Consider the following 15,975-nt stretch of genomic DNA (forward strand, 5'->3'; position numbering starts at 1 on the left):
CGGGATTGGCTGGTTGGGTTGACAGATGCCAAAGACTGGTCAAAGTCACTACAAATGCATCTCTAACTAATGTCAGTTTTATTGTCGAAATTAATTTATCATAAGAATTTGATGTTCAAATGTCTTTTAGTACGACAATGGACCAACTAGCGGAGGTCCAACTAAAAAAGTCCGGAATACCCATTGATGACCGCATGCAGATTCAAATGGCTATAACTTTCGACTCCGTCAATGAAATATTTTCAAACCTGCAGGGGATATACTGGAATACTATATCTTTCGAATACCAAGTACCAAATAAGTAGACAAATACTTTTTTGTCTATAAAGATCAGAGCAAATCTGTGGGTGTTTGTTGGTAGTTTTATAAAACGTATCATGAAACTTCAAATCAACATATCTCTCGAATCTCTAGATGGATCATTTTGAAATTCACTGAGAAGATGATTGGGTATTGTATCTTTCGAATTCTGCATGCCGAATTGATGGTCATTTTTTGTTAATAAGCAGCAATGCAATATCGTTGAAAAATAGTACAAAAATCAAAGGTCATAAGTTATTCCCTTGTGGAACACCAGACTCATTGGAGAATTGTGACGATATACTGTTATTTAATTTAATTCTTCCGGAAAGATTTTAATTCAATAAAGATTCAAATTGTGAACAAAAAACCGAAACGAGACAGCTTACACCAAAGTAGGTATTCTATGATCAATTTGATCAAATACTTCTTTCAGATCAGTGTAGACGACGTCCATCTGTGCTCTGGCGCAGCAACACTTTCGGACGTGAAACTCAACAAATTTGTTGTAACTGATCCCCCTGGCATGGATACGTGCTGATCAAACGATATGTAACTTAGAGGAGACTAAGCAATTGATTGCTAATTTCTGTTAACGTTATCATAATATTTTATTCATTAGTTTTGCCTCGGATTATTCTGGCCCAGTAACATCATTCATGTTCATGATTTCAGGATCTTAGTCAAGATTCGCAAGATTTCGGATTAAAAACGTAAATTGCGGGATTACACAAAGACATCGCTTTCTTTAGAAAATGTAGAAAATTTCATTTGACTCCATAAAATCAAGTTGAAGACATCAGTTCCTAATAGCGTAGTAAAGGAATCAAGAATTGAAGGAATCAGATTTCATGAAACTTAGCATAAAACGTTTATACAGTGTGTTAAGTATGACAACCTTGAAGTGGTACAACATTCATCATAAATTAGCCAAAGATTATCAAGAAAATTTCAATTTATTTTTGACAAAAGTAAAAATAGCCGAAAAATGCGAAGCGGAACGTAGGAGAAAACTTCCAGACAAAAAATTCAATAATCTAAAACAAAAATATTTCTTTGAATGTCCCCCCCCAAACCGACGGTACAGGTTCTCGAGAACTTTGTAGTCAACCGTTCTTCCCAATACTTCAATGTGGAGCAATCCAAATTACTAAACCAGGGTCTTAATTATGCGATAGCATCCAAGCTAGATTTTGAACAAATAGTTATCGACATCGAGACAGGACTAAATACTTGCAAGCTTCCAATTTCAGAAATTAACGACGCTAGAACTATAATAACGGAAGTTATCAAATAAAATATACCTGACAAATAACATAAACAAGAAATAAAAACAATTAAAGAATTGAGGGAAAAGCCAGTTTTTTTTATTATATAAAAACAAGGCTGACAAGGGAAACAAAGTAGTAATCATGGACAGAGAACAATACGACGCTGACATGAGACAAAAAATTACATCTGAGAGCACAGAGAATAAATCGTCTTCCAGAAATGATCAAAAGAGTAGACAAATCCCTGAAAGAGTGCAAACCAATTCTGGGAGATAATCTAACTCAATTTAAAATTTCAAACCCTTCCTTACCCAAGATAAAGGGACTTCCAAAAATTCACAAACCTGGTAATGAGATCAGGGAAATTATTTTAGCAGTAGGTGCTCCAACCCAAAAACTTGCAAAATGACTCGTAGATGAATTTCAAAGTATGCCAAAAAAAATCCCCAGCCGATCTGTCAAGTGTACACAAGAATTCGCTTTTCAACTTCAGAATTCTGGTGAAATCGAAGAGGACGAAATAGTGGTCTCTTTTGATGTAACCGTCGTATTCCCAAGTTTCAATTCAGCGCCCAGAGCAGTTTTTTTTCGGACTTCACACTGAACCTTACTAAATGGATAACGTTGTGCGAGGGCATAATAACTTTCTTATATCTATTAGTCGCGCCAACGACTGGTCGCTAGCAACTGGATACAACTGTTATATTTTATGAAATAGTTCACAGAATAAAAATGATTTCTTGAACTATACTTTAAATTTTGTGAAATAGTCCACGTGAAAATTTCTAGACCATGTACACAGTTGTACGTAAGTGAAAATAGATTAGAATATCTTCTAAATATCACAAGCGTGCAAGATAGATCGTGAATGATATAGTATTAACCCTTTCACGCTTATGGTGTCACCATCACGGATGTAATGCACCTCAGCGCAAATAAAGAGAAGAATAAAAAACGCTCTTTGCACTTTTCATGCGAACCACCGCTCTTCTCTTTCACAATAAACCTCTTCACCCCGATGTGTGTTGCTCCCGTACGTGCATTCTACTCCATGGCTGCCTGCACACCTCAAAGAGTGGAAATAAAGAGGCTCTTTAGTGTGTATCTTGGTCCCACGCGCACGGATGCTGGGAAGGCAACCAAAAACATTTTAAAAACGTTCTTCCTATCAAACTGTATCTGAATTGTAGTTTTTTTCATAAAACGTTTATTTGACACGGCATTTGCAAAAGCTTTTTTACGCCGGGGTTTTTTTTTACATAACATGTTACAAAAGTTCTTAAGACTATCACGTTATAATAAAAATTCACTTTCTAATGCTAACACTGAGGATAATCATCATTTTGAATATTTTTATTTATACTTTATTTTCTTGAATTTCATTGTAAACCTATAGAATTGTAGTTTGATTCGCCTTCCTACCTGCTTGCCAGTGAGGGGAGGCACTAAAAAGTGGCTCTTCAAGGTGACTCTTTGAACGGAATTGTGTAGCTCTTGCTGCACAGATCTTTCTCTTTTTCGCTTGCAAATTTCTCTTTGTGCGGTCGTTCTGCGCATCGCAGTGTTTTTGTGCTGTTCTATTTTTCATCGGTGTATTTCGCTCTTTGCGGCACATTGTGTGAGCAAATAACAAGCCTGGTCAGCATAACTGTAAACAGAGGGATTCCGTTTAAGTAGTGCTGCCAACGGCAGTTCTAGTTAAACGCAGAAGTTTGAAAATGAAGTTTTGATTTAACTTCTTTGTCTTGCAATATTATTGAAAACTTTTTTATGGTCATTCGCCTCTTTTTGGATTAGAAAAATCTCATTCTAAAAAACATAGGGTTAGAAAAATTTCTAACCCTATATGCGGGGTTGAGAATCGAACCCAGGTGAGCAACGTACAAAGCAATCGATTTACCATCTACGCTATACTCACCCACTTATTGAAAATTGATGAAGCCTATCGATTTAGACTGACTTCGACTATCGTTTCCATGAAATTAGAGTATTGTAAATATTCTAGAATTGCGTTGAGCGTTGGAATGTAAAAATTGAGCAGCTTGTGGCATTTCGAAAAAAATACGCATGTTGATCAAAACAAGTTTTTTGTGTTTCATGATCCCAACAGTTCTAAGAAAAAATAGTGCCGGAACTCTATATATACGGTAGAAAAAAGTTGTCGGTTCTCACGGTAAAGAGGGACAAGTCTATCTTTACCAGGAGACATTCTGGTGGACTAGAATGATTCGTAGTTATGCTGCCTAAGCTCGACCCCCATCAGCAGAAGACAAAAGTTAAGCCCGTAAGGTATTAAACCTGTTCTAATGACCCTGCCATTTCTAAATTCTCTTGAGTGCTATGGCTATAAATTCTCATAACTTTCCATACCCAGTAATCTATAGCTAATTGAATGTAGTAAAAATTTAAAAAATATGTTACTACATATAGTCGAAATAAAAAAGGAAAAAAGAAAAAAGTTGGTCAAGCAAGGGTTACCGAATCCATGATAATATATGATTTTGTGAGCCCGGATAGTGAGTCGTGACAAATATAGTAGGAATCGTGAATCAGTAAATAATGCGTTAGGATTCTGTAAATTATTTCACGAGCATGAATTGTTAGTAGTGACTTATGCACTAGGAATAATTAACCGGTTTATGATTCCGTCATGATTTTGTGAACTATTTCACGAGCACGAATGGTTCGTCGTGATTAATATATTTGGAACCATGAACTAGTTCATGAATCCACGAATAATACTTTGTATTTTGTGAACTATTACATGAGCCCAAATGGTTCGTCATGATTAATATGCACTCGGGTTTTATTTAGGTGGTTTTTATTTTTGCGCGGTATTTTTCACGCGGTTTTTTCTTTAAGTAGATTTTTGAATTTACGTGGTTTTCATTTACGCGGTCTATACTTCCATAAAAGCATAAGAGTGGATTTTTGTCGAAAATGAGTTATCTGTTGGTTTATATTCTGTATCACAACTGAATCATGATGCACAATTAAGATTACCGGGTTTGTTTAGAAAATATCGAAAAGAATACTATAACATGGTTATCCCATCCATAAGGCTCAATGAAAATGTAAATCTTGAACAGCGGTTTTCTCTGCTTGCTGTTTTTGAATATGAGACTCTTATGCTGTTATGGACAGACGCGTAAAAAAACAGAGTGTACTAGGTTTCATGAACCAGTTTACGAACCTATGATTACATATTGTGCATGAATGGTGAGTAGGGCATTGCAAAAGTTTGTAACCTCAGGTGCCAAATTTCACATCATTTGGACAGTTTCAGACCCTGTCCACTTCGCTTGAAGTTTTTGACATCGATACTATGGAGAAATATGAGGAAGAAATATATTGAGTATTATAACTTTTGAAGTAGTATTTGGAAAATTACAGTTTACACTTTTTCAAAGGAAAACAGCATCTTAACTTTTCAATGGAAATGTTTCTGTTGCTCGAAAAATACAAAAAGTTGGGCTTTTGGAACATTTTGTCCCAAAAATCCCCTGTTCATTATACCTAATCAGCTCTATTCTGCAATTCACACATATTTTGCTGTTTTCCTAATGTAAAAAGTCTCAAAAATTGAACGGTACTTCTGCGACCTTTGTCAGAATACGAGAGGTTGAGGTTCTAGGGCATTTTGTCATTCATATTAAATTTTATCATTTTCTCGTGAATATATCTCTAATATGCTTCAATCGAAATTAATGAAATGTACCTTGTTAAACGTGAAAAATTCTAAGGTAGATTTAGTAGCAGTAGATTTACCATCGGTAAAACTCAGGTGTATTAGATTTTTGGCATTTAGTCTCGATCCCACATTTTATCGTTAAATGGCATATTAACTCTATTTAACAATAAATAATTATTTAATTTACTATTTTCAATGTAAAAAATGTTCAGAAATCACATGGTAAATGTTTTATTTCAGGAAAAATACGGGAAGTTGAGGTTTTAGGACGTTTGGTAAAAAAATGAGGTTTTCTAAACTAAATGTTAAAAAATCTAATGAACCTTGTAGGCAACAAATCAATTTCTATTTTGTTCCTGAGAATTTTCCACGTTCAACAAGGTATTTTTTGTATCAATCGATTGCAGAATAATAGAGGTATATGCACGAGAAAATGATTGAAAATTTGATATGAATGATAAAATTTCCTAGAACACCAACTTCTCGTATTCCGATAAAGGTCGCAAAGGGATCGTTCGATTTGTGAGATTTTTTCACATAAGCAAAATTGCAAAAAATACATCTGATCTGATTGAGACAGGAACCAAGAATTGAGTTTATGATTGTTGTCGTTGATATGTTGTCGACGTTGGGGTCATAACGCCAAGAGAGATTCGGTAAATTGTAATCTCCCTGTATGTTATTATGTTATTAGTACGTCAAGTTACACAAAAAATTGTTTCCGAAATCGTGAATAAATTGCCATCAATTCTGGAACAATCACGTGTTTACGTTACGAAAACAGGACCATGAACAAATATCAAATGTTTTATAATTATGTTCACGGTCTTTGGCGAATTTACGTTTGAATTTTTCTACGAAGTGTGTTACTATGCGAAAATACAAATCCTCTCCTCCCAGCTGTGTTTCTCTACCAATTATGGACAACTCTCGTTAGTATCCGGTCCCAATGAAATGTTGAGTTTTGTGTTAGTAGGTTAAAATATCGCGATGAGTGAGATTTTACGTAGTGATTTTATCTTCCCACCTTTATAACTTTGCCATAGACGTGCACGAATTAAGCCACCAAAAATACGCCCGTTCATTCTGCTTAACACCAACATCGCCATCTGGACCTGAGTAGTTGATACAATTATTTTTTTAAGAACTGATGTAGGAGGAGAATTCTTCGCAAAAATGTCACGAATTAATTTATTCAGAGCAACAGACTCTGGTGATATCGTTTTATGTTATTTTTCAATGCTTATATATTTTTTTCCAAAATATTTACCTTTTTGTAAATATGTGCCAGAATCAATAATATTATTTTTCATTCTATAAGTGCTAATATGTTGCACATATCCAATCGATACGTGGATGTATTCGCGCGGGGCTTTTAGTATATGAAGGAGGCCTCAGAATGTACATGTATAAATAGGCATTTTTGAAATGGGTCGATGGATGTACAGTAGAGATATCGCCTTTCATCTCCAGAGCTGAACATGTGTACATCTATGGAAAATACCAAATATATCATTACCATATATATCATCAAGCATTGCATAAGTCATCACCAAAGAGTAATTCATATTTTCATGTCGGAATGTCGACGAAAAAATTGGGTAAACACCAATATTTCTCTCCTAAGGCAAATTTTTTTTGCGAAAGTACTCTGTGTGCGTGAAGGGCACAAATCCTCACTTAATAAAGTCATGGGTTACGTTTCGATTCTGTCTCATCAGAATTACTTTATTACGTAAAATTTTTCATTCAAATCGAAATCCTGTTGTAGACGTCCAGATATTCAATATCAATTTTATTATGAAATTATTAAACAATTAAGCATGCAGCGATATTTAAATGTATGCATGTATGAAACAACTTAAATATTTTCGATTGATTGACTTTCGAAAGAATTTTGTTAAGCTCTTCTCACCACTATTATACGTTTTGGTCTCTGGCACCCACTAAAACCAGCCAAGGTATTCAAAGGAGTACATTTACCTCAAGTCAGGAACAGCGGTAGTAAAATAAACATCAGAATTTTTAATCACTAGTGGGCTTAAGACATCTAATCGGATGGGCAATTGATATAAGAGATATCGACATTTTCTGATCGAAATTAGACTCTCAAACAAAACAAAGCAAAATAAATGAGTTTCAAAGCTGTTCCAGGTGACGGTATCTTATCGTGGCCCACAGGTTGTTGATCACGTAGTCGACAAATGTGACAACCAGCGCGCCTTTCTAACAAGATAACGTTCCGAGAGACCTGCAAAACATAATTGTCTATGGCTTCATCATTTGTTTTCGCCAAACACTTCTCGGATGTGAACGCAATAGATCTGCCACTAGAGTTATAAAAACAACAGTTCCGAACAGTTAGTGGTGAAAGTTTATTTAGATTCAGGTATATCATTAGTAAGAGCTTTAGCTAATAATTGTTCGACCTACGTACTTGTACCTATCACCGGTGCAGCGAACGTGTTTAGTATGTTGATGTTGAATACTGCGATGCAGCGACAATCTACCAGGCAGTTGATCCAAAATAGTTCTTCGCCAGTTGGAACAGGTGAGCAGCAAACATATAACAGAACACTAGTTCATTACTTCGGAGCTAGATCATAAAGGTGCAGAACCATACCATGCTTTACTATTAGCGCGAGATTCTGCGATTGGATCTCAGTATGTATTCATATTCGCCATAATATACGCCATCGGGCCATCCAATCCAAATGTGTTGTACAATCGAGACTATGTAAATAGTTTTCCTCAAGCGATTAACCCAATGTTTAAGTTGGATTTTTACGTTTCTGAATCTTCTCAGCACAATTAATTTCAGGGATGCCAAGACGGTACCAGTTACTGATTCGAATAGCAAGAATCCAATGTTATTTATTTAGTGATCGTGTCTGTCATGGTGACGAACAATATTTTTACGCAGGGTTCACTATTTTTATTCAACGTGCATTGAAGAGATGGATTGCATGTTTGGTAGTCCAATAACGTATGGGCTTAGACTCTCAGATGGGCGAGGAAAATACTTAAAAATATCAACATTTCTTCACAAAGATACCAGGGACCCATTTATACTTAACTTACTCCGATCAAATTTTAGAACAGATGAAAGTTGAAAAAAATCTCTGATAAGTAGTTTTGCGATTTTGGCTGAATGAAAAAAAAAACAGCTCAGCAAGCTGATTCGGCAGTAAGACTAGATAAGACAAAACATTTTCGCCAGCGCAGCTGCGAAACCAAAGACGTAGAGTTTGTTTTTGATTCAGTTGCCGATGATGGAGCCATTCAATAGCCAACCTGCGCGTAATGACTTGTCCGAAAATAGCCGGCGAAGGCGAAGATGATGTGCGTTTTTTAATGTGGCAGATTTTTTGCCTGATCACCGGTTTCGGGTTTAATGGTTATGTTCAAGCTTGAATTAATTAAAAGTTTCCATTATACTACGAATACTATACTGTTGTGCGTATTAATTCAGTTAGCTATAAGCGACTAAGAGTTTTTTTATTATGTACAAGAGGCGGAAACAGTTACTGCGTTAAACGTACTATGACGTTTGATTGTGATTGAAGAATAGTAATTGGTTGGGTTACTGTGCCAGTCGGACGATCAGAAGATATGCGGATTTTCCTATAAATCGCTTAGATGACACGGTTTGTTGCGGTAGATTTGCAGTCAGGGTCGTCGTCACACTTGTAGCCCGAGTGGGTAGTAAGATCACTCCTGGTGCGTTTATGCAAATGAAGTCCTTGTACAGTGAGGATTTCAGACGCTCTCTTGGATTTCAGACACACTCTTGGAGGTTGATCGAATCCTGCGCATACAATTAGCCAATCCGTGCCGAGATTGTTTTGAAGCCTCTATAGAAACAGGTGACCAACAATATTTTTTAGGATCGAATTGATTCAAAACTACTAGCTGGAATTGTTCATAACTTGCGATACCCATCAAGGGCATAGCCCGATTTTCAAATTTGGTAGAAAAGTTTTAATAGTCATGGGTGCGTTTCGACTTCGTCTCATCAAAAACCGACACTAACTTTTTGTCGGAATAGATTAGCGCCGGCTTGATGCTAAATCCCTAAAACTAAAACACATTTCTTGAGCGTTTTTTTCAAAAAGGCCTATCTACAATGAGGAACTCTCTTTGTTTACTTTCTCTTTCGATTTTTACGGCGTCACTATAGCACTTTTCATTTATTTTACAGTACAGATCAAAAGACGGTGGTTTTGACTAGCATATTATGCAAAAAGTTGAGGGATAAATGTTAAAGCGACCGAATTATTAACAGAAGAGCAAGTAAACAAAGAGAGTCACGCATTGTAAATATGTCGTTTTGAATAAAGGGTCTAGATTTTGTGTTTCAATCGAACGACTGGTCAAACGTGATGTCCCGTCTAAGCAGAAGTTCTGTTTATGCCGATAAGACACAGTGAAGCCGAAACTTGTCTTGGCTTAGTAGGCAAAAAAAATCTCCCCATTGAGAAATTTTGGTGATTATCCAATTTTTCTCCTTAGGGGGAAATATAGCATAGAAATAATTTGTTTAAGGCTTTTATACGAAATTAAAATATTCAGGTTCAGATTTTCACCACCGTAATTGGAACTGACCAGAATAAGATCACATAGGCTGTCTGCCCAATCCCTTCGCCTCTCCATCTAAATCAGAGAGAGGGAGAGAGAGAGAGGGAAAGAGTGCGAGTCGGCAGTAAGACAGCTAGCTTGTGTCAAGTATATATTCTCTTATAAGAAAATTAGGGCATTGCAAATTCTCAAAGACCTCCCCCTCTCATAGTGTGACAAATGTCAAAGTCAGCTCAGATGCCAAATTTCACATTATTTGGACAATTCTAGACTCTCGCTCACTTCGCTTGAAATTTTTGAAATTGGTACTATGGCAAAATATGGAGGAAAAATATATTAAATGCTATAACTTTTGAAGTAGCAATTATAAAATTGCAATTTATACCTCTTTTTAACAGAAATAACCTTAGTATTCGAATGGAGATATTCCTGTTTCTAAAAAAAATACGGGAAAGTGGGGTACTGGGTACTTTTGGCCCCAAAATCCCTTATTTTTAATAATTTTTCTGCTCCGTCATGCAAATCATACTTATTTTACAGTTTTTCTAATGTGAACAAATCTCAAAAATCGAACGGAACCTTTTTGATCTTTGTCCGTATACGAGAAGTTGGGGTTATAGAGTCCTTTGTCATTCATATTAAATTTTATCATTTCCTTGCTCGTGCATATATCTATTATTCTTAAATCAATTTTAATAAAATGTACCTTGTTGAACGTGGAAAATTCTTAGGAATACATCAAAAATAGATTCGTTACCGGTAAAATTCAGAAACATCAAATTTTTTGACATTAACTCTACAAATCACATTTTTTACATTTCTTATAAAAGAAATGTATAGAATTCGCTCAAACTTTCAAGATTTTTTCCGAGGCCCGGAGGGCCGAGTCTTATATACCAATCGACTCAGCTCGACGATTTGGGACAATGTCTGTGTGTGTGTGTGTGTGTGTGTGTGTCTGTGTGTGTGTGTATGTAACGGACAAATTCTCATTCGTGTTTCTCAGCAATGGCTGAACCGATCTTATCCAAACCAATTTTAAATGAAAGAACTAAAAAATAGTATGAACGCTATTAATTTGTTTTTGATTCTGATGTTTAGTTTTTAAGATATGAATGTTTGAATGCGTAAAAATGGCGTTTTTTGCAGTTTTTTTAAATTATCTGCCGGAATTGACAATACAGATTACCAAATCATATGTTTTTAGACAGCTTTAACGAATACCTTTCGAACAAGCTATAGATTGTTGAAATCGGACTATTATCAAAAGAGATATTTAACATTAAATGCGGACGAAAGATTTTTATCATTTCCCATTGCCAGAAATATGACCAAAAACATGTAATCTATTATTAACGCCAAAACGGCTTATTTTAGGTCAATAGTATCTTCGGAGAATTTAATGGAGGAAATATGCCCTTTCTTTTGGTATTGTGCTTTTGCTGATTAATCCCCCTATGAGTGAGATATTTTCACAAATTTTCTTGGAAGTGATTATATCGAAATGATGCCTTCAGCAAATTTGTAGCTCTTACTTTTGCAAATAACTTTACTGAAGACTTCAAATATCTATTTTGAATACTTTAAAAGTTATGGCTTGTTGTTTGTGGATTACTCTTTGTCGCCTATTTATTGTTCAATATAGAAATAATCCATTGAAATAAGCCAAACATTATTTCGACAAATCGAATTTTGTATTTCATTTTTCTATCTACAACCGCTAGAAATAATCACCGCACCGAACACCTCCAAGTTGTCTGGAAGGAACTTGATAACTTATCAGTGCAAAAATGTTCTTTTGTGCGAACCTTCTGACTGCAATTTTTCTAACTAATGACCATCGGATCGATCTGAAACATATCGGAAAATGAAAAGCCAAATAAATAACTCCAAGCAACGGCGTAGCCCAGAGAAGGTTTTGGGGTTTAACACCATACAACCCCCCCCCCCCCCCCCATCACACCCAAAAAAATATTGGATTGAAGTTGAAAATTTATTGATGCAGACTGATTTAATTCAATATTACAATAACAATTATCTGATCCGTAGATTGATAACCTGTTGTTGTAAACATCATGAGGACTTTTGATAAATTGTCGGAATGGGGTCCTGATATGTACCTGATCTATTGGTCTTCATTTCACAGTTGTCTAATAGCATCAATATCAAATTCCTGCCTGAAAACATTCCAATAGAAAATTACAGAGTTCTGTAATCAATCATAGTCCTCAGATTTATTTTCAAATTGATCTCGTTTTTGTAGAGATGTACTGTAATAAGGGTCTTTATTTAATAGGAAGAGAAGTTAAAATTGATTTAATGTCTATGAAACATAGAACTGCTCACCAAAAAAATGCATAACTTTCAGCATTTGCCAAAAATGTTTTTGCCTTTCTCATTCACTCTAAAATTAGTCAATCTAATCCCGACCCGGAGGGCCGAGTGTCATATGCCAATCGACTGAGTTCGTCGAGATCGGAAAATGTCTGTGTGTGTATGTATGTGTGTATGTGGAAAAAATGTGACCTCTGTTTCTCAGAGATGGCTGGACCGATTTGCACAAAGTTAGTCTCAAATGAAAGGTACAACCTTCGCATCGGCTGCTATTGAATTTTTTATTGATTGGACTTCCGGTTCCGGAGTTACGAGTTGAAGAGTGCAACCACACAGCAAATTCCCATATAAACTGAAATGAAAAATTTTCAAAATCAAATTTGTATTTTGACTTTTTTTGGACTTTGGTACATTTTTGTCTTTCTCATATAGAAAGATTATGCAATCACTCTAAAAATCGTCAATCATACCGGCCCGGAGGGAGTATGCAGTGAGGGGTAGCTACTTTAAAATTAAAACTAGTTTAAAATTTCTTAACAAGTTGAAAATTTTCGGCAGGATCTGGAGCTCCCGGACCTTTCTCCATGATCCGCCCCTGGTTTCAAGCGACGTTTCAGTATCACATAGTATCTCAAGATCGTGGCTGTCGATCCATTGTATGTATGTGCAAATCGTACTGAACATGTAATATTCATTTCCACCATTGTATTGAACATAACCAGCCATGGAATCGTAGTCTGGACAAATGAGACAAGCACAATTGCACCACTAGGTGGATTAAGACAGGTTTTTTTTGGGAATGCGTCGAGTTGAGACGAAAACGTAATATGATTAATAACGAGGATAACACTTTCCGAATGTAGAGAGAAATTTATGAAAATAAACGATTTCCATTCGATTCTAGCAGGTTCTGATCGATTTTGATGAGCATTTGATTTTTGTTGTATGACCAATTATATGTATAGGTCAAATGTTTAAAAACAGTAATTTAAGGTCAAGATAGCATCATTTTGAAACCACCAACTTCGGAGGTTTAGTATCTTCTATGAGTTTTACAAACGTTAAACAGCGCATCATTTGATAAAATAATTTTGACGGTATATCGTCCAAGAAGTATTTATGGTGATTTTTCTCAGGTTAATATTCATGACTACAATAAAGTCTCAACAAATTCGCTAGACACGAACTCTGTTACCATTTTCTGAAAAATTAATTCTGCATAATTTTAAAACTTCAAAAATTACGGTTTCGGAATTATGCCGTTTGGACAGTATGATCGATTTTCACCAAACCCCCACCAAACCGAATTTCTGGCTACGCCGCTGACTTCAAGTAAGTAGAAACAAAGTCGTTCTACACTCGTTCACAAGAAACTTCTTCGAATGCTGAATATCTATTATAATACATTGAAACCCTGATTTTATCAGCCAAAAATGAACATACGTTTGATGGGCTCTAGCAGACGAACAAGACTGAATTCGAGTAAATCCTTTCTTGAGCATGTTTTCCTTATCATGAAGATGGAAATATGCAAAAATAAAAAGTTCATCATAATCAGAAATAGTTATCAGACTACATCAAGGGACGGGAAGAATATTTTAACAGCTTCAGTTTATTATAAAGAAAAAAAATTGCCCGATTTAGTCAATGTCCCCATTTTGTCAGCCTAAAATACACCATAAGACTGATAAAAATGGGTCTTTATTGTATGTATTATTCACTGTGTTTCACATTAATAGGTACATTTCATTTTTGGGGATTTTTTATTGTATCGAACTACAACAATTTTTAGGTAATTTTCAAGGGGTTTTTTATAGACTTCTTCCAAAATTTGGCGAACCTATTCCAATTCGTATACCAATTAATTGGTATACTTAAGGGTTAATATGTTGCAGATAGAGAAAATACTGAAATTTTCAGCTTTTTTCTTACACAATATTACGAAAGATTATTAAACAATTTTTCTTAATAAGTTTTGTGAAAATTATAAACTATTTGAAATTTTTTAATAGTATAATTTTTTTTATTTAACCGTGATTTTTTAATAAATAGTGACCATCGCTTCACAACGTAGTCTATTTTTCATGGCTTGCGGTGAGCACGATCTCTCGAATTGCTGAACTGAAAATTATGGAATAGAAATTAATTTTTAGTATTCTTTACTTTACTCGCCGCGCAGATAGCTCTGAATTAGACCCGCTGGTGGCCTAAGACGATTTCGCTAGATTTTCAGTGCACTGTGCACACAGTGCATTAACGCAAGTGACGGAAGGTTATCGAAAAGTTTCGTGAAAATGAAAATTCCAGTAATGATGATGATTTTCCCAAACGGTGCGTTTTCGAGAGGTTTTTATTTGTTCTTTGGCATTAGGATTAGCGATAATAATTCAAATCAAGGATACTACTGGGAAGTCACCTTTAGAAAAAGTCGATGTCGAAGTAAAATTTGGAACTATGCACGCATGCACTTCAGAGATAGCGTGATATAAGGAGCTGCGATTTCATTTCAACGCTTTTTTGTGAAAAGGGCGATACTAACAAATGTAAACATAAGGCTTTTTTCATACATGCGAATGAGGGCTTTGAAACGCAACCAATTAACCTAAAAATTTTGATTCTACGATATTGCTTTCTTAAACTACAGCAAAAAATACAACGGGCGAAACTGTATTTTTGTTTGTTTATTTAAAGTTTCGTCCTCCACGCTCCATGCAAACAAACAGGGCGATACTTGTTTTGCTAGTAGTTTAGAAGCGAAACTGTCATTTTCGTATTTTTTTAGGATTATCAAGCTGATATCAGCTGTAAATAGTAACAATGATCGCTATTGAAAAAAACCCGGACGAAATCGGTGGTGTAGAACTGTAGTTATTGTAAAAAAACGTAAGAACGATATTTCAATGCTGATAGGTGGGACCGAAAAAGTAAACAATCGCCAAAGAGTAAAGTATAAACTTCAAATCGATTCAAAAAAAATGCGATTTTTTTGGCTCAGTACAATATATAACCCCTTTAGGAAAATTCAGTTTTCCCACCACAATTTAGATATTTTATTAACAGAGCATTAACAATAATTCGTATCTATGTCTATTTTATGGGCCATTTTTTCGCTTCCCATTGATTTGATTTGAGATTTCTAGCACTGATGTTGTCCTATGCTAATTTGAGCGATTCTCTGAGTCCTGCCATTTTCCCATGTAGTATGTGTTATCAAAAACATCGCGAAGCATCAAGTTCTAAATGTTCTCAAACGATATAATATCCGAAGAGAGTGATAAGAGTTATAAGAAATGTCTCATCACACTGTTAGGTGGATTAAAAGCGTTTTTTCATTAAATGTCCTAATACCTCTACTTCCCCTATTATTATATTTTTGTGAAATGTATAATTAAAGTTTTAGAATAGAATACTTTTTCGAGAAGTTGTTGTTGCAATTTATTGACGAAGTGATTTATTATTATGATCCCAATTAAATGCAAGTAAATGGAGTGAGTTGGACAGCTTACTGTGGAATCGTATAATAATAAATAAGCGCTATGAACACATGAGCTCTTATTTTTATCTTTGAAATCAAAAATATCTTCTTTGATTATTCCAAATGAGTCACTGAATCGATCAAAACAGTCGATTATTTTTTGCGAGTGAATCGGACAAAATTCGCTTTCGAAACTGAATCAACCAATCAGAACAGACAAATTTTGATGACAATTTATTCAGAAATTTTGGAACCTATTTTTCCGTGGAATAACAAAAACTGCCAGTTGCATACAGGTTTAGTTCTAACAGCGTACAAGTAGTAAT

General features: G+C 35.2%; 1 protein-coding gene across 3 annotated transcripts in view; it reads left to right on the forward strand.

Moving 5' to 3' along the window:
* LOC131678773 (uncharacterized) overlaps positions 1 to 15,975 on the forward strand; it is a 94,849-nt gene that overhangs the window by 47,093 nt on the left and 31,781 nt on the right. The window contains exon 1 of one of the 3 annotated variants that reach the window (XM_058959060.1): positions 7,659 to 7,813. The exons of the other annotated variants lie outside the window; for them this stretch is intronic. Coding sequence (XP_058815043.1) covers positions 7,735 to 7,813 — 79 coding nt within the window. The 5' untranslated portion in view covers positions 7,659 to 7,734. Of the gene's footprint in view, positions 1 to 7,658; positions 7,814 to 15,975 lie in introns of those variants that run through there. 3 annotated transcript variants of the gene reach the window in all.

This window comes from Topomyia yanbarensis, chromosome 2, assembly GCF_030247195.1.
Source record: "Topomyia yanbarensis strain Yona2022 chromosome 2, ASM3024719v1, whole genome shotgun sequence".
Taxonomy (NCBI): domain Eukaryota; kingdom Metazoa; phylum Arthropoda; class Insecta; order Diptera; family Culicidae; genus Topomyia; species Topomyia yanbarensis.